Here is a 20,751-nt window from a genome sequence, read left to right on the forward strand (position 1 = left end):
GACAACTGGGTTGTCTCCCCTTTGGGCCACTCTGATGAAGCTGCTATGAACATCTGCACCCAGTTTTGTGTGGATGTGTGATTTCCTTCCTCTTGGGTAAATACACCTCGAATGGCTGGATCATGTGTAACTTTACATTTAACCTTTTAAGAAACTGCCCAACTGTTTTTCAAAGCAGCTGCACCACTTTCCATTTCCGCCAGCAATGTAGGAGCAGCCCCATTTCTCCCCATTCTTGCCAGCACTTGCTACTGTCTTTTTGATTAGTGCTATCCTGGTGGGTGAAGCAGTAACTCATATGTGCGCTGCTCTGCATCTTAAACCAAACTCACTCTTCCTTGAATTTTGGCCTCAGTTGTTCTTCCAAGCTACACATTTAAGTAAAAAATAGGCCCCAATGGCCATTCTTAAAACCCAAAATAAAGTCAGGATAATCTAACACTCTTTTAATAAGTGTCACTTCTGCACAGGATATGCACCATTATTTTACCCCCAACCCTATGAAGCTGCAATAACGCCCAACAGCCAGGCCTTTCTGAATAAAGATTTCAGGCTAAGTTCAAGTGCTAAGGCTTCAGGGTGACACAACACACAACAAAGTTTTAGCCACAGCTTTCAAGAGAGAGCTCTGGACTGGAATTCAGTTACGCGCACACACAGTACTGGCAAACCTGACCCATCACGACCCTTCTCTGCACCTGAGCACACGGTTCGGAGCCACTCACAGAACCACATCCTCTGAAGTCCCTCCCAGGAGTAAAGTTGTGGAAGCCTGAAAGTTTAATGAAATTTGCAAACATGCCAGCTTCCGCGCCTAAAAGATTTAGCTTTGCACAGCACAAACACTTTGAGCTCAGCAGCCAGACAGGCTGGGTTCTATGTCCAGCTCTGCCACTTGGTAGCTAAATGGCCACAGGTCCTTTAACATCTATCTTCCTATGTCGGTTTCCTCACATGAAGGTAAGACTGTCTTCTTCTAGAGGTGATGAGGTTTCATAAAGCTAGTGTAACTAAAGCGTCCAACAGAGCTGCCAGGATAGAGCAGGCATCTAAATCTTAGTGTTCATCCGTCTTCCCGCTAACTCTGGGCAAAGTTTCCCAGAAAAGAAAGCCTTCTTAACAAATGTTCTGGGCATTGAGAGCTGAATGCAAGTTCTTGTGACAAGAGGGATCCATTATAAAGCACTCTGCCACATTACAGTCGGCAAATTGCTAAGGAGAGCTTAAAACAGGCTTAAATTGTCTCTAAAAAATGGGCTTAAAAACGGGATGGGGGAGTCCTTGGGAGGGCACTCAGGGATGAAGAGAGAGAAGAAACCTTATTTTTGCCAGGACAGAAGCCTACAAGCATCCTTCAGGCTCACAGACAGCCTGCACACAGAACCAACGCAAAGGACAGAAGGATGAAAGGTATATTCCCACACCCCAATGGGAAACGCGGGTATAGACTGCTGGGCTTGAGTGGGGAGGGGAGAGGATGGGGCTGGAGGCCGCAGGGACATGGGTTGGGGCTGGCTTGGCTCCTGCGGGGGTCTCGGAGGAAGCCAAGCCCCCTCCTATGGGGGAATTAATGAACTGCTCCGACTGGGCCGCCCTCGCCTACCTGATCTGGTTGTCACAGAATTTGTTGAGATGCGGTTGGTTGAGGTAAATGGTGCGGGCTGGTGCGTCCAGCTGGTCTCCAACAGACGTGGCCCGGGACATCTCATCGTCTGCCTTCTTGTAGCCCGGAGGAGGACGGACAGGTCCTGAGGAGAAGAGGCACGGGCAGAACGCAAAACACAAAGAAGTCACGCAGGGCAGCGGCGGCTGCACCGGCGGGCGGGGACTAGCTGCAAGGATGCTCCGGGCGTCGCGCCACCCAGTCCCTCCGCTGCCCTGGAGACGGGCGCCGGCCCCGCCCCGCCCGCTGGTCCCCAGGCGGAGGAGCCTCTCCGGGGGTGGGAACCTCGGCCCCGCCCCCACTCGTCCCTCCCCCCCCTACCTCCCCCTCCCCTCCTCTCTCCATCCTCCCTCCCCAAACCTGCAGCCCCTGCGCCAGACCCGCAGGCTCGGCGAGGATGGTGAGGGGCGCACGGCTGGAGGCAGGGCCCCCGTGGACTGCGGGGATGTGGGGAACAGAGACCAGAGCCTCCCCTCCCCCGGGCGAGCTCCCCCTCCAGGCCCGGAGACCGAATTCCCGAGCTAGGCTTTCTGGCTCCTTTGTGCTTGGGAACCGCGAGAGGAACCGCAAGGGGGTGTGCCCTGCATTCTGGCCCAGGAGAAGGGGCACCTCTGTGCTTCAAGATGAAATTCCCAAACCTCAGTGCAGAGCCCTGCGCCCCCCCCCCCCCCAGCTTAGCCTGCACAGACCAGCAGATGCCCCTGGCCACCTGACCACAGAGCACTGCCCATCCCAGCTCAAGGGTACAAGCGAGCCTTACCCCGAGCCTGCATCCCAGGTCTCTGTGGTTAAGACCCAAGCCCCTCTGTCTCCTTAAGACTCGATTTCAGCCATACAGCTAACCCTTTCTTGGGCTAAAACTCCCCACTCACTTTCACTTGAGGAGGGGTCAGCAAGGGGAATGATGACATAACCATTACTGAAACCACTTCCCTGGGCTTACCCCCCAACACCACCCCACCCCCACCCCCCCCCCACACACACACACACCTCCAACCACAAGGCAGTCTCCCTCCCTGGACAGGGCAACCCAGCTTGAGAACTGACCTTCAGGGAGGAGGCCCTGAAGTCCAGGCTCACAGAAATAAGTGCCCTGCAGGTGACGGAGGCCTCTCTCCTTTTCCTTAAATCCCAGCTGGGCTTCCCTTGTAGCTCAGCCGGTAAAGTAAAGAATCTGTCTGAAGTGCAGGAGACTCCCGGGTTCGATCCCTGGGTGGGGAAGATCCCCTGGAGAAGGAAATGGCAACCCACTCCAGTATCCTTGCCTGGAAAATCTCATGGACAGAGGAGCCTGGTGGGCTGCAGTCCGTGGGGTCGCAAAGAGTCGGGTACGACTGAGCCACTAACACTTACTGTGCTCTAGTACCTGCCGCACGTCCCACCTATAAAAGAAACAGGTGTCGCAGAACTTAGGTAACAGGCATCTCACTTCAGACACAGCCACTTTATGCTCAGAAACTTTTTGAAGTAGACAGTTTGAGCTATGTAAATTTATCACCTTTTTCAAGTGATTAGAATCCTGTTACAATCTGCATCCTAAGATGGGGACACCCCAGTGTAACACTGGCTATTGAGGGTTGACATGCTGTCATGGGACATGCTCACAACCGGGTCCCTGGTCACAAGCTGGGTGTAGGTCTGAGTACCGGACCCCCCATTCTCAGATCACCCCCTGTAGCCCTCATTGTCTGGCATCCCTCTGCTCTACTCCCTGCTTGTCCACAGGGGGCAGCAGAGAGCAGCAGGACCTTCAAACCGGCTGGACCTCAGAGGAGGCTGGTTTTAAAGCATTTGCTGATTTAAGGCCGACACAGGATATTTTTGAAACCAGCCTATACAAAAGTGCTGCTTTCCTCTCTGCCCACTCACCCCACTTTGTTCTCCTCCACAGCCGGTGTCATCATTACCTGACATTATTTATTTATGGTCTGTCTCCCCAAGGCCAAGAGCAGAAGCTCCAGAGCAGCAGAGACGTGTTTTGTCCACTACAGGTACCTGGCGCCCAGAACAGTGCCTGGTACATGAAGGGCACTTGTATTTGCTGATTGAGTAAGTCATGTAAAGGGTCGCTTTGAATTCTCCAGGCAGGGATGCGGTGATGGGCAGCAAGGGCACAAGCCCCACACCCTCCTGTGGGCAGAGCAGCTCACCTGGTCTTCGTTCAGTGGCTTTCAACTCTGGCTCCAGACGATCACCGAAAAAGCTCTCACAATTAACCAGTTCCTGGGTCCAGCCCTCACCGATTGTGCCTCTTGTTTTTAAAGCTTCTTAAAGTGATATGAATGGGTAGCCACAGTTGAGAATCCGTGGTGAGATGCAGGCGAGACCACAAAAACAAAAAAGCTGGCTCCTGCTCTCAAAAGTGTTAACCAGCATAACCCCAGTTAGCAGTGACTAGGACCAAGTGACAAAGAGGGGACTTGAAGGGGCCAGCGGGGTCAGAGGTCAGCGGCCACTTTGTGCCAAGGGCGGAGAGCTGGTCAGAACAGTGTGAGGGTCTCAGAGCCTTAACCTCTGGGCCAGGTTTACAGTAGGGAAAAGGAGGACAATCTGGGTGAGGACGAGAAGACCTCAGACAGAGGCCCCGTAGACGAAGCACATTGTGCGGGGGGGCAACTGAGAATGGCAAAATCCAGCGCTGAGCATCCAAACCGGGAAATAATAGACAGGAAACTCAGAAAAATAGTCAGTGGCCAAACTGTGGATGATTTTAATGCCAGGGGAAGAAACCTGAACTTCATCCGGAAGGTCAGATGAACCACAGACGGTTGCTAAGCAGGAGACAAGCATACCCGAGGCAGAAAATGAACTTCACCGTCAAGGAGTGAAAGTGAAAGGCACTCAGTCGTGTCTGACTCTTTGTGACCCCATGGACTATACAGTCCATGGAATGCTCCAGGCCAGAATACTGCAGTGGGTAGCCTTTCCCTTCTCCAGGGGATCTTCCCAACCTAGGGATCGAACCAGGGTCTTCTGCATTGCAGGCAGATTCTTTACCAGTTGAGCCACTGGGAAAGCCCAAAAATACTGGAGTGGGTAGCCTATCCCTTCTCCAGGGGATCTTCTGATCCCAAGGATCAAACCCAGGTCTCCCGCATTGCAGGCAGATTCTTTACCAGCTGAGCCACAAGGGAAGCCCAAGAATATTGGAGTGGGTAGCCTATCCCTTCTCCAGGGGATCTTCCCAACTCAGGAATCAAACCAGGGTCTCCTGCATTGCAGGCAGATTCTTTACCAGCTGAGCTACTGGGGAAGCCCAACCATCTAGAAGCAAAATGATAAAAGCATCTATTGCATGGAGAAGGGGGAAACAATGGACATGAGAAACAGCTCAAAAGAAAATTCTGTCTGACTTCTTTTGGACAAAATGTGTGGACCAGAAAGAAGAAGAAATACTGGATAACTGAGGGTGTGAAGAGAAGACTGAGGCCAAAAAAAAAAATCCCTGATAGAAATAAGAATGGAAACAAATTTTCCCTAATAAGTATTTCAATGTTGGATCATAAATATTGGGGTGGAAAATTACTGACACAATTGGTGGAAACAACATGAAGCAAATGATTTCCCAAGTACATGTCATCTATCAGGCCAGCTCACCTTTCTATACAACTACGGGGCCAAATCTGGAATTTTAAGTAGAAATACTGTCCCTACCTCCTCATCCCACCTCCAGGACTCAGATAACTTTCTTCTAGCTCAGGGGCTGCATCGTGACCCAATCCTGCTTTGGAGAAAGACATTAATATTTTGAAAATAACTAACATGATTTGTTAAAAATGTCTTGCCTAAGGAGAATGCTGTACCATATATAGCAAAGCACATTATGAGCAAGGTTTCAAATTCAGACTCGTGAGGTGAATTCTGAGTTAATGCACTAGGAAAATACCACCGTATAAAATCAAAGTGTGTGTTTACAACTCCCCCATATACAGAAACCTGGTGTCAGCAGGAACTCAGGAAACATCTACTGAGAAAGAAGCCAAAGTAAAAGGAAAGAACAGACTCAGATGAGCACAGAGCAACCCAGATTGGGCAGTGGACAGCCAGGGCCACGAGGGCAGGGGCTCTCTCTAGTCCACGACTCTGCCCCTGTCCTCCTATCAGCTGGGTACACAAAGGGCTATGCAGTTATGTGGTCCGAGTTGACCCAGTAAGAGTCTGCCTCCTGGAAACTTTGACGTGGGACCCAGGGAGATGATTTGTTTTTCTGTTAATCTGTCTTATGTCAATTTGATTACTAGATCAACTGGAGAACCTCCAAGGACAGAAGGAGCATTTTTCTGCCTTTTCGCATGCAAAGTTTTACTATCACACAGAAAGAATTCTTGGGAAAGACTCTTGCCTTCCTAAGTCAGAAGCCTGTTGAAGTGATAAGCCTTTTGGCAGCACTGCCACCCAGCTCCGTGGGAAGTGTCAAGCCTCGGCCACTGTCGCACAGTCAAGAATTCAGCTGGTCTTAGTCCTCGCTTCCCAGGGGGAGGCTCTGGCCCCCTGGAATCTCCCAAGCGATAGGAGTATCTGTTGTTCATGTTGGAACCTTTTGAGCACACCTGAGTTTATGCCAATGGGGTGACTCCTGTGGACCCTGGACAGTCTTAGGATGGGGGCTGACCTGCCAGGAGCACCGTGTGATTGGAAGGCTGGGGATTGAGCCAGTTGACATCAGCCTGACCTCCTGGATGGGAGCTCAGGGGGAGACATGGGGACTGGAGACCTATACACAGGAGTCCCATAAAAATATGAGGCCCAAAACTCAGCCAGGAAATTGCAGCTTATGTAGCATCCTGGGCTAAGGGGGCAGGGGGGTGTCAGGACACGAAGGAAGACCTTTCACGGGAAGCAGAGGAGGAGTTTGGGAAACAGAGGTCGCCCTGCACCCTGTTATGCAGGGAAGTTTCTCAGGTAGAAAGTTATCTCAGATGAAAGTTCAGTCATGTGGCCAATTAATAACACCCGTGTAATGAATGGGCTTCCCTGGCTCAGTGGTAAACAATCTCTCTGCAATGCAGGAGACCTAGGTTCGATCCCTAGGTCTGGAAGATCCCCTGGAGAAGGAAATGGCAACCCACTCCAGTATTCTTGCCTGGAGAATTCCAGTTTCTTTTTTCATGAAATCCCAATAAAACTATGAACACCAAAGCTCAGGTGATGTGTCTGGAGAAAGCTTCCCACAGGGAACCTCCCAAGCCTCACTCCATCTCTATAGGCTAGTCCTGATTGGTACCCTGTCCGATAAAACTATAATCATAAGGAGATCAAACCAGTCAATCCTAAAGGAAGTCAACCCTGAATGTTCATTGGAAGGACTGATGCTGAAGCTGAAGCTGCAATACTTTGGTCACCTGGGTCTCCCATATTTTTATGGGACTCCTATATATAGGTCAGCAAAGAGCTGACTCATCGGAAAAGACCCTAATGCTGGGAAAGATTGAAGACAAAAGGAGAAGGGGGAGACAGAGGATGAGATGGTTGGATGGCATCATCGACTCAATGGACATGAATTTAAGCAAACTCCAAGAGATAGTGAAGGACAGGGAAGCCTGGCATGCTGCAGTCCATGGGATCACAAAGAGTTGAATTCGACTTAGTGACTGAACAACCAATAACACTCTTTCCTGAGTGCTCTGAGTTATTCTAGTTTATTATTGAAATCACAAGGTCAATGGGAACCCTGAATTTGTAGCCATTTGCTCATAAGTGCTGGAGCTCTGGGGACCCCAGACCTTGCAGCTGGTGTCTGACTGAGGACAGACATAAAGAATTGTGTCCTTAACCTGTGCAGTTTGACCAACTGCTGGTAGTTAGTGTTTGAATCTCATTGCAGACACCACTCTGAATTCTAAGATGACAGAGTCAAAAGGGAAACTTCAACAGTCACAGAAATGTATTAGGTAGGTCCAGTGAAAGCAGGGTTAAAAGCCAGACCTGCAGACAACTGGACCCAATTCTCCTTCCACTGGGCCCGGCTGCCCCATGAACTCAGCCCCACTGAGCCCTGGTTTCTTCAGCCACAAAACAATACACAAATCAAGGGCTGGCAAACTTCTGCAAAGGGTCGGGTAGTAAATATTTTAGGTTTGGGGCTACATGTGGCCTCAGTCTCTTTTTTTAAACACCAAAGTCTAAAAAATGCATGAACCATCCTAGCCCCTCTTCAGACCAGATTGTGCTGACTCATATAAACCAAGTCCTTTCACAGTTAAACTGACTATATCCCAACCCCCATCTCAAGGAAAAGTTAGATTACACTTCTCCTTTATCAAAAAGACAGGACATCGAGTTCCTGGCAACACAGGTGCTTGGGCTTTGGCCACATGAGTTAAAAGTTGGCTGGATAAACAAGGTCCTTGCTCAGTCGTGTTCAACTCTGCATGGAATTCTCCAGGCCAGAATACTGGAGTGGGTAGCCTTTCCCTTCTCCAGGGGATCTTCCCAACCCAGGGGTTGAACCCGGGTCTCCCGCATTGCAGGCGGATGCTTTACCAGCTGAGCCACAAGGGAAGCCCACAATGTACAGCACAGGATATCATTATCTGTGATAAACCATAATGGAAAAGAATATGAAAATATATGCTTATATAACCGAAACACTCCATAGAGCAGAAATTAATGCAACACTGTAAATCAACTATATTTCAATAACACATTTTGTTGACTATTTTTGTATCTATTAAAATATTTAAAAAAATTTTTTAAGTTGGTTATGTTATTTTCCTAGTTTTTATGTACCTGTAAAGTATGTAAAGATGGGGGGTTTTTGCCTCCAGAAAGATTTCCAAGAAAAGACTGCAGTCATCACAGAGCTTTGCAACAAGAGGTACATGAATGTGCACATGTGTGCGCACACACACTCACACACACACACACTCTTTCCTTCCCAAGGAGTTTCGAGTTCAACTCCAGGATCTACCCACATTAACAAAGATGTTTCTAAACCTTCAAGACAGACACAGAGCAGTCTGGTAGCCAGGGAGGCACTGGGGCTGTTAGTTCTCCTAATAAAGTCAACATAATGAAAACACTGCACAAATGCAAAATGTGCCTCTTCTCGCCTTGACAGACACACTTCAGGGGCCTTTTCTAGACCCCATCTTGTGCAAACCACATCTCCCCAAACACAGCATCTGTGATCCACTTCCACCCAAGATTTCAAAGGAAATACACCAACAAGTCAGGATCTCTCATGACTGCAAATGCCTATTAGTTTCTCTTTTCAGGGAAAGAAAAGATGGGGGGTAAGTATGGGCCATGGACTATTTACAATTTAAGATGTTGTGGGGCACCATTTCACCCGGAGTCATGGGGCATCTCCCAGACAGAGGCATGTTGCCGGGAGGTGGGAAGGGGAAAGGCAGAGGCTTACATTTAACAGAGGCTTGGGCAGAGGCTTACATTTAACAGAGGCAAAAGAAAGAACCAATAACCTGGGAATTCAGAAGACAAACGTGACTGCCAGGCTCATGCCGGCCAGAAAACCAGAGCAATTTCATTAAAGAAGAGTTTGCACTCAGCTATTAAGAATGGCTATGATCTGGTTGTGCAGACAAAGTGCAGAGCCTTCCAGGAACGGTATCGCACGAGCAGAGACACAAGCCAGTGATGCTTAATGCACAGCCTGGCCGGCTCCAGCTGGTGGGTGAAAGGTGAGCCACGGTCACCCGAAGCCTAGTGTCCAATAAGCACAGCTACACAGACTGGGCTGTTCCTTGAAGCTCATTTTATACCTGTGTGCTTAGTCGCTCAGTCATATCCAATTCTTTGTGACCCCATGGACTGTATAGCCTGCCAGGCTCCTCTGTCCATAGGATTCTCCAGGCAAGAATACAGGAGTGGGTTGCCATGATCTCCTCCAGGTGATCTTCCTGACCCAGGGATCAAACCCAGGTCTCCTACTCTGCAAGCAGAGTCTTTACTGTCTGAGCCACCCAGGGAGACAGACACCTTAAAATCCATCATGTAAATTAAAACAAATATGCTTTCCATGCAACTCTGTTCAATGTTCTGTGGCAGCCTAGATGGGAGGGGAGCTTGAGGGAGAATGGATACATGTATTTATATGGCTGAGTAGCTTTGCTGTCCACCTGAATCTATTACAATCTTGTGACTCAGCGATACCCCAATAGAAAATTAAAAATTTAAAGTTTAGAAATAACAACAACAAAGACTATAATAAAGTGGCTAAGTAAAGATGAAAAAAGTACACTTTTAAGGAAATACATTTAATAACTAAAAACAAAGAAGAAAAGCTATGTTTCAAATATTCAATTCAGAGGGTTTTTCAACACGGACTGGATTGACTGAGACTTAAAATACAAGCCCAGTGAGTTTTCTGAAGCAAGTCCCCCTTTTGCTAGAATTGGACACTCTCCATCACTCCCTGGGCCTCAAAACTGGGCTGGAATTACAGACAGACTTTAAACCCCACCACCAATTCAACATGTGTGAGCACAGTCTTTGCTCAGTTAATCCTAGGAGAGGGCCAGTTTGAACTTGTAGCTTGCCTATTCTAGGTGTTTTAGGCTTCCCTGGTGGCTAAGTGGTAGAGAATCTGCCTGCCAGTGCAGGAGACGCAGGTTTGATCCCTGGGTGGGGATGATCCCCTGGAGGAGGAAATGGCAACCTCCTCCAGTATTCTTGCCTGGAGAATCCCATGGACAGAGGAGCCTGGCGGGCGACAGTCCATGGGGCCGCTAAGAGCTGGACAGGCCTGAGCGACTAGAGTCGCTCACATACACACACACACACACACACACACACACACGTGTTTTGAGACTCCCGAGACCTTGGCCAAAGGCACACAGGCTCGCTGCCCATGTTCTCACAGCCCATGCTCCTCTCCAGCACCCTGGTGACCCATCTCTCCCTTGGTCTTGGAGCTCCCCTCCCCTCAAAGCAGCCTTCTCACCTCCTCAGCTCTGTCCCCCAGGGTGCTGGCACCTGCCCTTCCTTCCACCTGGTCTGCTCCTCTAGGCTTGGCTTTGCCGACACCATCCCATCACAGCCCCTGACAACCCGCCGTCTCCACCGCACTCCTCAGCTCGGTTCTTCCCTGAGGCCGCATCCTTCCTTTCACTGCGCCTAGGAAACTGGTTTGCTCACCCTCCGACTTCCAGCGTCAGCTGTAAGCTCCACGAGCAGGGGCCTGCTCATGTCAGTCGCCTCCATGTCCCCAGTGACGGGACACAGAAGGTGCTCAATAAATGTGTCCAACGAACAAAGGGAATGTGACCACAACACATCCTGTCTTAAGTGGACAGAGGAAAATGTAGATTGAATTTGAGGAGTTGCAAATTGGACCCTAAGGTACCACCCAAAAGGGACCTAGGGGAGAAAGGGCAATATCCGGTTCTGTTTGGAACTTAGTCCAATTTTATAATTTTTAAAGTTCATGTAAGTGGTGTTAAATCTCTTGAGGAAAGATGTTCTGGCTGCCAGAATTTCACCCTCTTCCTCTCATCTTCAGATAGCATGGAGCGGGGGAGGGCAGGGCATGGGCGTGGGAAGAGCCCAGATCCTTGGATGCCTTCTGTCTCCACTGGTTTACAGGGTGATATCCCAGGCCCCCTGCTGGAATCTGTGGCTACAGCTGGTGACAGGTCTGGCTTGGCTCCTTCAGGGGGCATTCGTGTCCCCAGGAGGCTGCCCCTCACCTGGGCTCCATCTGCCGAATCCGCCACCCTGCCATTGTCTGAATCCAGGCTGCTCATATCAGTCATCGACCTGCAGCCATGCAGGACCAGCCTCTGGTTGGCCAGAGGCTTTCCAGTCAGCTCCTGGACCTCATCGACAGTCAGGCAGGTGATTCAAGAAAGTGAAACCTATCAGCTCTCAGTTTTACCCTCATGTGTCCCCCACACCTTGGCTCCCAGAGGAGAAAAGTTCAGATGTCTCTTGTCCAATGTTTCTTCTCTCCCAACCCCTCTCCTTTCTATCCCAAGAAGATCAAACACAGAGGCAAGCTTCTGAGTGCCTGGCCCTGACACCATCCTTCTGGATTCCAAACAACCCTTTAAAAACCCACTGAGGCATCTCATCTTCAAGCTAGAAAATGCTGAGTCAAGACTCCCAACATCTACTGTAAATATGACAAAAGTGTGAGAAACTGACCTGCAAAGACTCCTCGTAACCAAAATCCATGCTTCCCTGTCCCCGCTCTCCCTGAGAGGTGGGAGGTATAGCATCATGAGGTTTCTCCTGGAATTTCTCATCTTCCCATGGCCGTTAGGACTCTGAATGCCTACAAGTCAGATGCCATGTTCAAGAGAAAGGCACGTGTGTGTGCATCGGCCACCACCCAGTGTCACATGCAAACCAGTCTGTTAGGGTCCCATGACCCATGGTGACAAGCAAAGCTAGCACTGTACTTTCAACAATCTTAACGTAACCTCGAAAATGATGCACAGAGTTGAAGGAGGCAACTCATCCATCTTCATGGCGAACTCGTCACATACAAAAGATACTCTTCCCCAGTGTAATGGCTCCTCACGATTTTCCTACTGATGTGACATTTTGTGTATCACGTTTCTTCTCAGACAGAGAAGTGAGAAAGTCTCGAATATGGGAAATCGCTAAAAAGGCAGTGCAATGCCAAGGAGACGCAGACATCTGGAGCTCGAGCCCCCCTGCCAACGTGGTGTTGCCACGTCCGTTGTCTCCATCAGGTCACGAGGTCATAGATATGAGGTTATGATAAGAAGCACCTCTATCTTCTGTTGAGCCTTGTCTAAGCATTTTATCTATGTTAACCCTTACGATCCCGGTAACAATCACAGGGTAAGCATACTCAACCTGGGAGAAAACAGAAAATGGGGCAAAGAGTAACTCCCAGGTGGCACAGTGGTAAAGAACCCGCTTGCTAGTGCAGGAGACACAAGAGATGCAGCTTCAATCCCTAGGTCAGGAAGATCCCCTGGAGGAGGAAATGGCAACCCACTCCAGTATTCTTGCCTGGAGAATCCCAGTGATAGAGGAGCCTGGTGGGCTACAGTCCATGGGGTCACAAAGAGTTGGACATGACTGAGTGTGCACACGCACACACACATACACACACATGAAGTATAACTCTGCAAATAGCCCAACACCTACAGGTTGAATTTTTCCTCTGCAGTTCGACACAAGCAGCTCTGATAACCCTCCCCATCCTTCAGACCTCCTCCTCGGAAGCAGCTCCTCTCAGACCCACCTGCAGAGGGGAAGCAAGGCACCTCTTACACACACCTGCGCCCCTCCCCATCTCATCCAAGTCTCCGGTCAGTGTTTGGTCTGTACACACATATTCCACCCTGGTGTCTCGCAGGCACTGGCCACCAGGAAATCGGTTCCAGCCCCAGCTGAGGCCACAGACAGGGGGTGGCGGACACAGAGGGCCCAGCAAAACCTCCCGTGCTCACACCTGGCTGAGTCACACTTCTCAATAAGAATGCGTGTTTCACATCAATGCCTATCGTTGAAACATGCCAGCATCTTGGCCTATTCATGCATACTCAGTTGCTAAGTTGTGTCCAACTCTGTGCAACCCCATGGACTGTAGCCCACTAGGCTCCTCTGTCCCTGGAATTCTCCTGGCAAGAATACTGGAATGTGTTGCCATTCACTCCTCCAGGAGGGATCTTCTCAACCCAGGGATCGAAATTGCATCTCCTGTGTTTCCTGCATTGCAGGCAGATTCTTTACCCACTGAGCCACCTGGGAAGCCCCTAAGTAACTTTCAGTTTGAAAGACAAATTTGCATTCTGTTTTGAATTTTACCATCATCCTCTAAGAATAACTTTAAGACAGTTTTGAAACAAAATAATATTAATAGTTTCAGTCAAAAGTCAGCATTCTAAACTTAATTATGTTTTATGTGAAAGTCACTCAGCTGTGACTGACTCTTTGTGAACTCATGGACTGTAGCCCACCAGGCTCCTCTGTCCATGGAATTCTCCAGGCAAGAATACTGGAGTGGCCATTCCCTTCTCCAGAGGATCTTCCTAACCCAGGGATTGAACCCAGGTCTCCTGCATTGCAGGCAGATTCTTTACCCTCTGAGCCACCAGGCAAGTTCAATTAAGTTTTATAGCAAAATAAAAATTATTAAATCCAATCCCCCAAAAAGAGTTCCTTGAGAGATACATAAGATGTAACCACCTGAAACACACAGCTTATCATCAGCAGTGCCTCACTCTAGTTCAAGTATTGAAAAGTGAAAGTCTTAGTCGCTCAGTCAAGTCTGACTCTTTGGACCCCAAGGACTGTAGCCGGCCAGGCTCCTCTGTCCATGGAATTCTCCAGGCAAAAATACTGGAGTGGGTAGCCATTTCCTTCTCCAGGGGATCCTCCTGACCCAGGGATCAAACCCAGATCTTGTGTATTGCAGGCAGATTCTTTACCATCTGAGCTACCAGGGTAACATGGTTCCCAATTCAGTTCTCTCCTATCCTGTTGCTACGGGTGACAGCTGTCAAGCGGCCACTCCCTAAGGCTGAAATTTCAGCCTCACTGTAAATACGAAGCTGCTGAAGCCTGTGGCAAGCTTCCCACCTGAGCCGACACTATTAATGCAATGATCTCATCACAGCCAGACACCAGATGTTACAATGAACTCAAGTCTGTCTAACCCAACGTCATAATCCTACCTCCAGACCTCATAACAAATCTCTTAATCTCCCTGACCCCAAACACTGATAGGTCTTCCTGACAGGTGTTAGAGTTAACAAAGACAAATTTTACAAGCACAGAGCTTTTTTATTAACGATTCCATGAACCTCTATGTCTGTAATTGTCAAATAAAATAGTTTCAACACCATAAGAGGAGAAGGAAATGGCAACCCACTCCAGTATTCTTGCCTGGAGAATCCCATGAACAGAGGAGCCTGGTGGGTTACTGTTCATGGGGTCACAAAGAGTCGGACATGACTGAGTGACTAACCACACCACCATAACACATAAGTGTCTAAATATCAGCTACTAGAATTCCTCAACACACGCATCACTCTCTTTATGTCAAGACGCATTTCTCCCAAGAATCTCTCTTGTTTACTTACTTTATATTCCAACCAGGAATTCCTCTCCCCCATCCACTGATGAGTTTCATCTGACAAGGGGATCCCACGTCCATTAGTCCTTCTGACCATATTGCTCCTGTACCTTAGAATTCTAAACTAAGTCCCATATTTCTCTTGCACAAAAAAGCAGTTCACTTGTATATTGCACAATCTGACCTGACAAACTCTTCTTTTCCTACAGTGGAGTCACAGCTCATACTGGAAAATATTTTCCAGGTTTAAGGTCGCCCTCAAATTTGGACGCAATGCACCACAAAAAAAATAAAAAACAAACCCTGTCAATTACCCAAATCTCCTGGTATAAACCTCCTGGCTAGAGGACTGATAAGTATAGTCATGAAATACCCAAAGACCCAAGACTATTCCATTATAGCTCTCCAAAGTGTCTTACAATAGGTATTGATGCAATAAGGAAGAACCTTGGTATGCTATTACAAGTTAATCACTACAGGGGTGTTCCCTATAAGTTAAAATTGCACACAATGGCCCATCTCTGGGAACCCTGCCTCCCATGTAATGAGCATTAAGCTACCATACCTTTGTTTAGCTTGCAGGAAACATCCTGTGAAGGGCTGTAGGGAGGAAGAAATTAACACATTCATCTACTCTGAGACTGACCCAGAAACAAGACTTGACCCTTTTCCCTTTTAGTATAAAAGAAGCCAGACAACATTCAGATGACAAAGCCTGGAATAAATACATCTTACCAGAAGCCAGAGAAGACATATTATATATTGAGGAACAAAGAAGTATCTCAAAGTTCTCATCAGAAACTATGCAAGTCTAAAAGAAAATGGAAAAATATCTTCAAAGAGTTTAACTTAATTTAGAATTCTATACCAAGCAATAATATCTTTCAAAAATGAAGGAGAAAATAAAGACTTTGTTTTTTAGAAAAGCAAAAGGCGACAGAATTTATGAACTACAAGAAAAGTTACAGGAATTTTTAGGCTGAAGGAAAAGAATATAGATAGAAACTTAGATCACACACACACACAAAGGGATGCCTAAAACTGGAAATACATTAGGTAAATGGGACATTTCTGAACAAATTTTTTTAAAAATTTTAATAGATAACATAAAAGTATGTTGTTCAAATTATACTTGGAACTAAACTGTTTTCCTAAAGGAAATCAATCCTAAATATTCATTAGAAGGACTGATGTTGAAGCTCTGATACTTTGGCCACCTGATGAGAAGAGCCAACTTATTAGAAAAGACCCTGATGCTGGGAAAGGTTGAAGGCAGAAGGAGAAGGGGACAATAGAGGACAAGATGGTTGGATGGCATCACTGACTCGATGGACATGAGTTTGAGCATGTTCCGGGAGATGGTGAAGGACAGGAAAACCTGGCGTGCTGTGTAGTCCATGGGGTCGCAAAGAGTTGGACATGACTGAGCAACTGAACTGTTGTAGCCACGCATTTCAGGAAACAAACTCACTCAGAAGGACGATGTAGATAGTGGAGAGCAGTTTATTACACCCGGGGGCCCAAGGCAGAGTCTCCTTTTAGCCAAGGACCCCGACCAGTTTTTGAGAAGATCTTATATACCCTAAGTGTATGTGCCCAAACCCACCTCCCAAAATTCCCTGAAACTAGTCTGAACAAAGGAAGAAGAAAGATATAACCAAAGTTAACCCATAACTCATATGTCTTAAGCCTAGAGAGTTAACAGTAGACAATTATCAATAGGCTTGTGGTCATACCCCAATAAGCATAGTAGAATGTATGATTCTATTTGGTTACACAGATAATCAGGGTATTCTTTTAGGCGATGGAGAGCTCTGGGGCTCTTCCTTCCGGGGGCCTGGTTTTCCAGTTGGTATGTCGTTTCCATAGATACTGGGCATATAACTCAAAGTCCACAGTCTGGCCCAAGATGGAGTCTGCTTATTTAGTGAAGTAATAAACTGCACTCCGCTATCTACATTGTCCTTCTGAGGGAGTTTTTTTCCCTGCAACGTGTGGCTACAACAGCACCAGGCAAAAGGAGATTTTACAGCAATTTTGCCGGGGTAAAAGGCATCACTCAGAAAGATGAAGGACTCAACTCGCCAAGAAGACTTAACACTAAATATTTACACCTTTACTCAAAGATACATGAACGAAAAGTAACAGACTTATATGTAGAAACAGTCAAAGCCACAAGTATACTTGAAGACTTGATTATGTCTCAGCAGTTGATACAACAAGGAGAAAGAGAACTCAACAGTGAAACAAGCAACCATGCTGCAATTTGAATATCATCATAAGGCAACTTGACAGAGCTGGCACTTCCAGAACACTCCACCCAACAAAAGCATATGGTCGACCATTCGACAAGATAAACCACATTTATACTATAAAGTCTCAACTCCTTTAAAAGGGCTGAAATTATACAAAGCATGTTCTCTGACCACAATTAGAAATCAATAATGAAAAGTTCTTTGAAAATTTCCACATATTTGAAAACTAAAACACACTTTTAAACTGTAGGGCAAACAAAGAAATGAAAAGGAAAATCAGGAAGTATGTCAAACTGAATAAAAATAAAGACAAGAGAAAGACAAATATACTGATTTCATTTATATCTGGAATGGAAAAAAGCAAATGAACAAGCGTAACAAAACAGAAACAGTTACAGATACAGAGAACAAACATGAGGTTGCCAGAGGGGAAGAAGGTGGAGGGAGCAGGGAAATATGTGGGAGAGATTAAAAGCTACAAACTTCCAACATGACTCTCGGGGATGAAGTGTACAGCCAGAAGAAGAGTCAATAACACTGTAATAGCTTTGTACAGCCACAGACGGTAACTAGATTTATCATGATGAGCATTTTCAGATGCACAAAAAAATCGAATCACTATGTCATGCCTCTGAAACTAGCAAAGCTGTAGGTCAAGTATACTTCAATTTTTAAAAAAGAAAAAAGCTTATAATTGAAAGCTCATAAAGGAAAGTTGAGGGGCAAACCAGGGAAGTTACGCTCAACAGTATAAGCAGAAAGAGGACAAAGGTTTGAAGTCCAAGTTAATCTATCCGCTCTCAAATTATTATCCCCCTTTGCTGTGGCAAACAGAACATATCCTCTTTTAACATTAAGCAGAAACAAGGTTTTTAAAAAGTTCAGGCAGCATCAAGGTGGTGCGAATCATTCCTCTTTTCTCTCCCTGTTATTTACAACTAATCAGACATCCATGTGTATGCTCAGTCATGTCCAACTCTTTTGGTAATCCCATGGACCATAGCCCACCAGGCTCCTCTGTCCATGGGATTTCTCCAGGCAAGAACACAGGAGTGGGTTGCCATTTCCTTTTCCAGGGCATCTTCCCAACCCAGAGATGAAAACTGTATTGGGGAGAGGTTTCCTGCATTGACAGGTTGAGTCTTTGGCAGATTGAGTCTTTGGCAGGTTAAGTCTTTACCACTGAGCTATCTGGGAAGCTCATGAATATCTATAACTGGGAAAATAGCGCCTTGGCCATTTCTTTCAAAAACTAGTAATAAATCCACCATACGACCCAGCAATCTCACTACTAGGCATATACTCTGAGGAAATCATAATTCAAAAAGACACATATACCCCAATGGTCACTGCAGCACTATTTACAGTAGCCAGGACACAGAAGCAACCTAGATATCCATCAACAGATGAAAGGATAAAAAAGATGTGGTAGAAATATACAATGGAATATTACTCAGCCATAAAAAGGAACAAATATGAGTCAGTTCTAGTGAAGTGGATGAACCCAGAGTCTGCTATACAGAGTGAAGTCAGAAAGAAAAATACAAATATTATTTATTAATGCATACATGTGGCTCGAGAAAATGGTGCTGATGAAACTATTTTCAGGGCATGAATGCAGACATAGAGAACAGACTTGTGGACACAGAGTGGGAAGGAGAGGGTGGGACGAATTGGGAGAGGAGCACTGATGTACATACACTTCCATGTGTAAAACCGATAGCTGGTGGGAAGTTGCTGGATAGCACAGGAAGCTCAACCCGGTGCTCTGTGACAACCTAGAGGGGTGGGATGGTGTGCGGGGTGGGGGGTGGTGGGAGGGAGGCTTAAGAGGGAGGGAATCTGTGTATGCTTACGGCTGATTCACATTGTTGCGTGGCAGAATCTAACACAACATCGTAAAGCAATTATCCTCTGATACAAAAAATTTTTTTGAAAAAGCATCTCTGCTTAGCAGCCCAGGACACTGATAGATGCACTCATCTGTGCACTTGAGAGTGGGTGGACCGGACCTCGGAGGAGGCTGTGGGGCGAGGGGACTGGACATGGGGCCAGCGGGGGCAGAGGAGACGGTCCACCGGGCAGTAGATGGGCACAACCGCTGGCAGAGGCGGCGGAAGGCAGAGGTGGTGCGTGGGGTCTCCAGGACTGGCTGCTGAGGATGGGCCACAGCGACCAGGGGAGGGAAAGGGACGGGAGGTAGTGGATTAGACGAAGGACCCTGGAGGAGCGTGTCCCTTACTGTCTGTCCTGGGAGGCAAGAGCACCACCACTGACCTCTGGGACCCCCCCGCCATCCTTACCAGGTGTGGGCACACCCAAGGGCCACAGACACACCTCACCCCACTCTGCCCCCACCCTTTGTTTCTCTGGGTCTGTTTTTAACGTGCCCACTCCCAACCTTACTGGGGAGTCAGCGCAGAGAAACCAAAAACTTGTGCTGTAACACCACCTCCTGGAAAACAAGGAGACTCCTAACTAGCACACTATTGAACTATTAGAATCAAAGTAAGTGAAGAATAGTTTAAATAAGGACGGTGTCCAAGACTTCAAGTGTGGCAGCTGGGGCACTTTCCGCCAGGTGCTATGAAATATCATGGTAGTACAGTATCACAAAAAAAAGAAAATGACAATTTTCCAGCAACTAAACCCAAAGACATGGAATATTGCAATCTAATGGAAAGAATTCACAACAGCTATTAGGAAGAAATTCAGTGAGCTAAAGGAAAATTCAGAAATGCAGTTCAGTGAGCTCAAGAATAAAGTTAACAAGGAGTTCAACACTGACCAATGAAACAGAATAGGGAGCCCTAAATTAAATCACGGCATTTACAGTCAACTAACATTCAACAAGGGAGCCAAGAATACCCAATGGGGAAAAGACAGTCTCTGCAACAAATGGTGCTGGGAAAATTAGAGAAACACATGCAGAACAATGAAACCAATAGAACCTGGCTGGTCCCCAGGAACCCTTCCAGACATGAGAGCTACAGCGAAAACAAAACAGGCAGAAGGGTCTGCCCTCACAATCTGGGGTAGGGGAGAGAGAGTAAATGAGTTATATAGTATTTTATAAGGAGAAACGTAAAATAGCAAAAAAAATTTCAATGAGTGAGGATGGAGAATGGGATGGGGAGGGAGTCTGGGTTACCATTCCGGCATTGACCCCATAAACTACTGGCTAAATCGAGTCATGATGGATACACACAATTTCATGTATTTTTTTTAAACTGTGGTAAAAATGGTTAAGAAATATGTGCTTTAAGCATACAGAAGTGTTAAGTACATTCACATCCTTGTGTAGCCAACCTTCAGAACTCTTTCTCTTGCAATACTGAAACTCTGTTCCCATTAAACACTGACTCCCTACCTCCCCTCCCCCCAGGCTTCTGGCAACCACCATTGTCCTAGGTCTCTATGAGAGTAGCCTTCTATAGCCATGCCACCCTGAACTCCTCATCTCCTCCATGAGAGTAGAAGGTTTCATTTGTAACATGTAGTAATACAACCAGGAAAAACCTTCTAGTTATGTGTGACGGATGTCAATAAGATTCACTGTGATGATCCGTTTAGCTGCATACAAATATCAAATCATTACGTTGTATACCCAAAACTAACGTGTTATATAGGTCAATAATCTCAATTTTTAGAAATTCAGTCTAATTATTGAAAAACATATATATGCAAAGCATGAAATTTCTGTGTTGGGTGTTTACCACAGCAGTTTTCTTGGTCATCCAATAATACTTAAAGTATGTCTGAAAGAATAGTTTGCATCAGGTTGCAGAAACCTGAGTCCCAAGTTATAGTTAGGA

At 46.9% G+C, this 20,751-nt stretch overlaps 1 protein-coding gene across 2 annotated transcripts in view; it reads right to left on the reverse strand.

Moving 5' to 3' along the window:
- The window catches only part of LOC133049456 (phospholipid-transporting ATPase IB), a 458,918-nt gene that overhangs the window by 397,171 nt on the left and 40,996 nt on the right, over positions 1-20,751 (reverse strand). The window contains exon 2 of one of the 2 annotated variants that reach the window (XM_061133472.1): positions 1,604-1,748. In XM_061133472.1, the coding sequence (XP_060989455.1) occupies positions 1,604-1,704 (101 nt within the window). In that variant the 5' untranslated portion in view covers positions 1,705-1,748. Of the gene's footprint in view, positions 1-1,603; positions 1,776-20,751 lie in introns of those variants that run through there. The other variant, XM_061133471.1, reaches the window with a different exon arrangement.

The sequence above is a fragment of the Dama dama genome, chromosome 30 (genome assembly GCF_033118175.1).
Source record: "Dama dama isolate Ldn47 chromosome 30, ASM3311817v1, whole genome shotgun sequence".
NCBI lineage: Eukaryota > Metazoa > Chordata > Mammalia > Artiodactyla > Cervidae > Dama > Dama dama.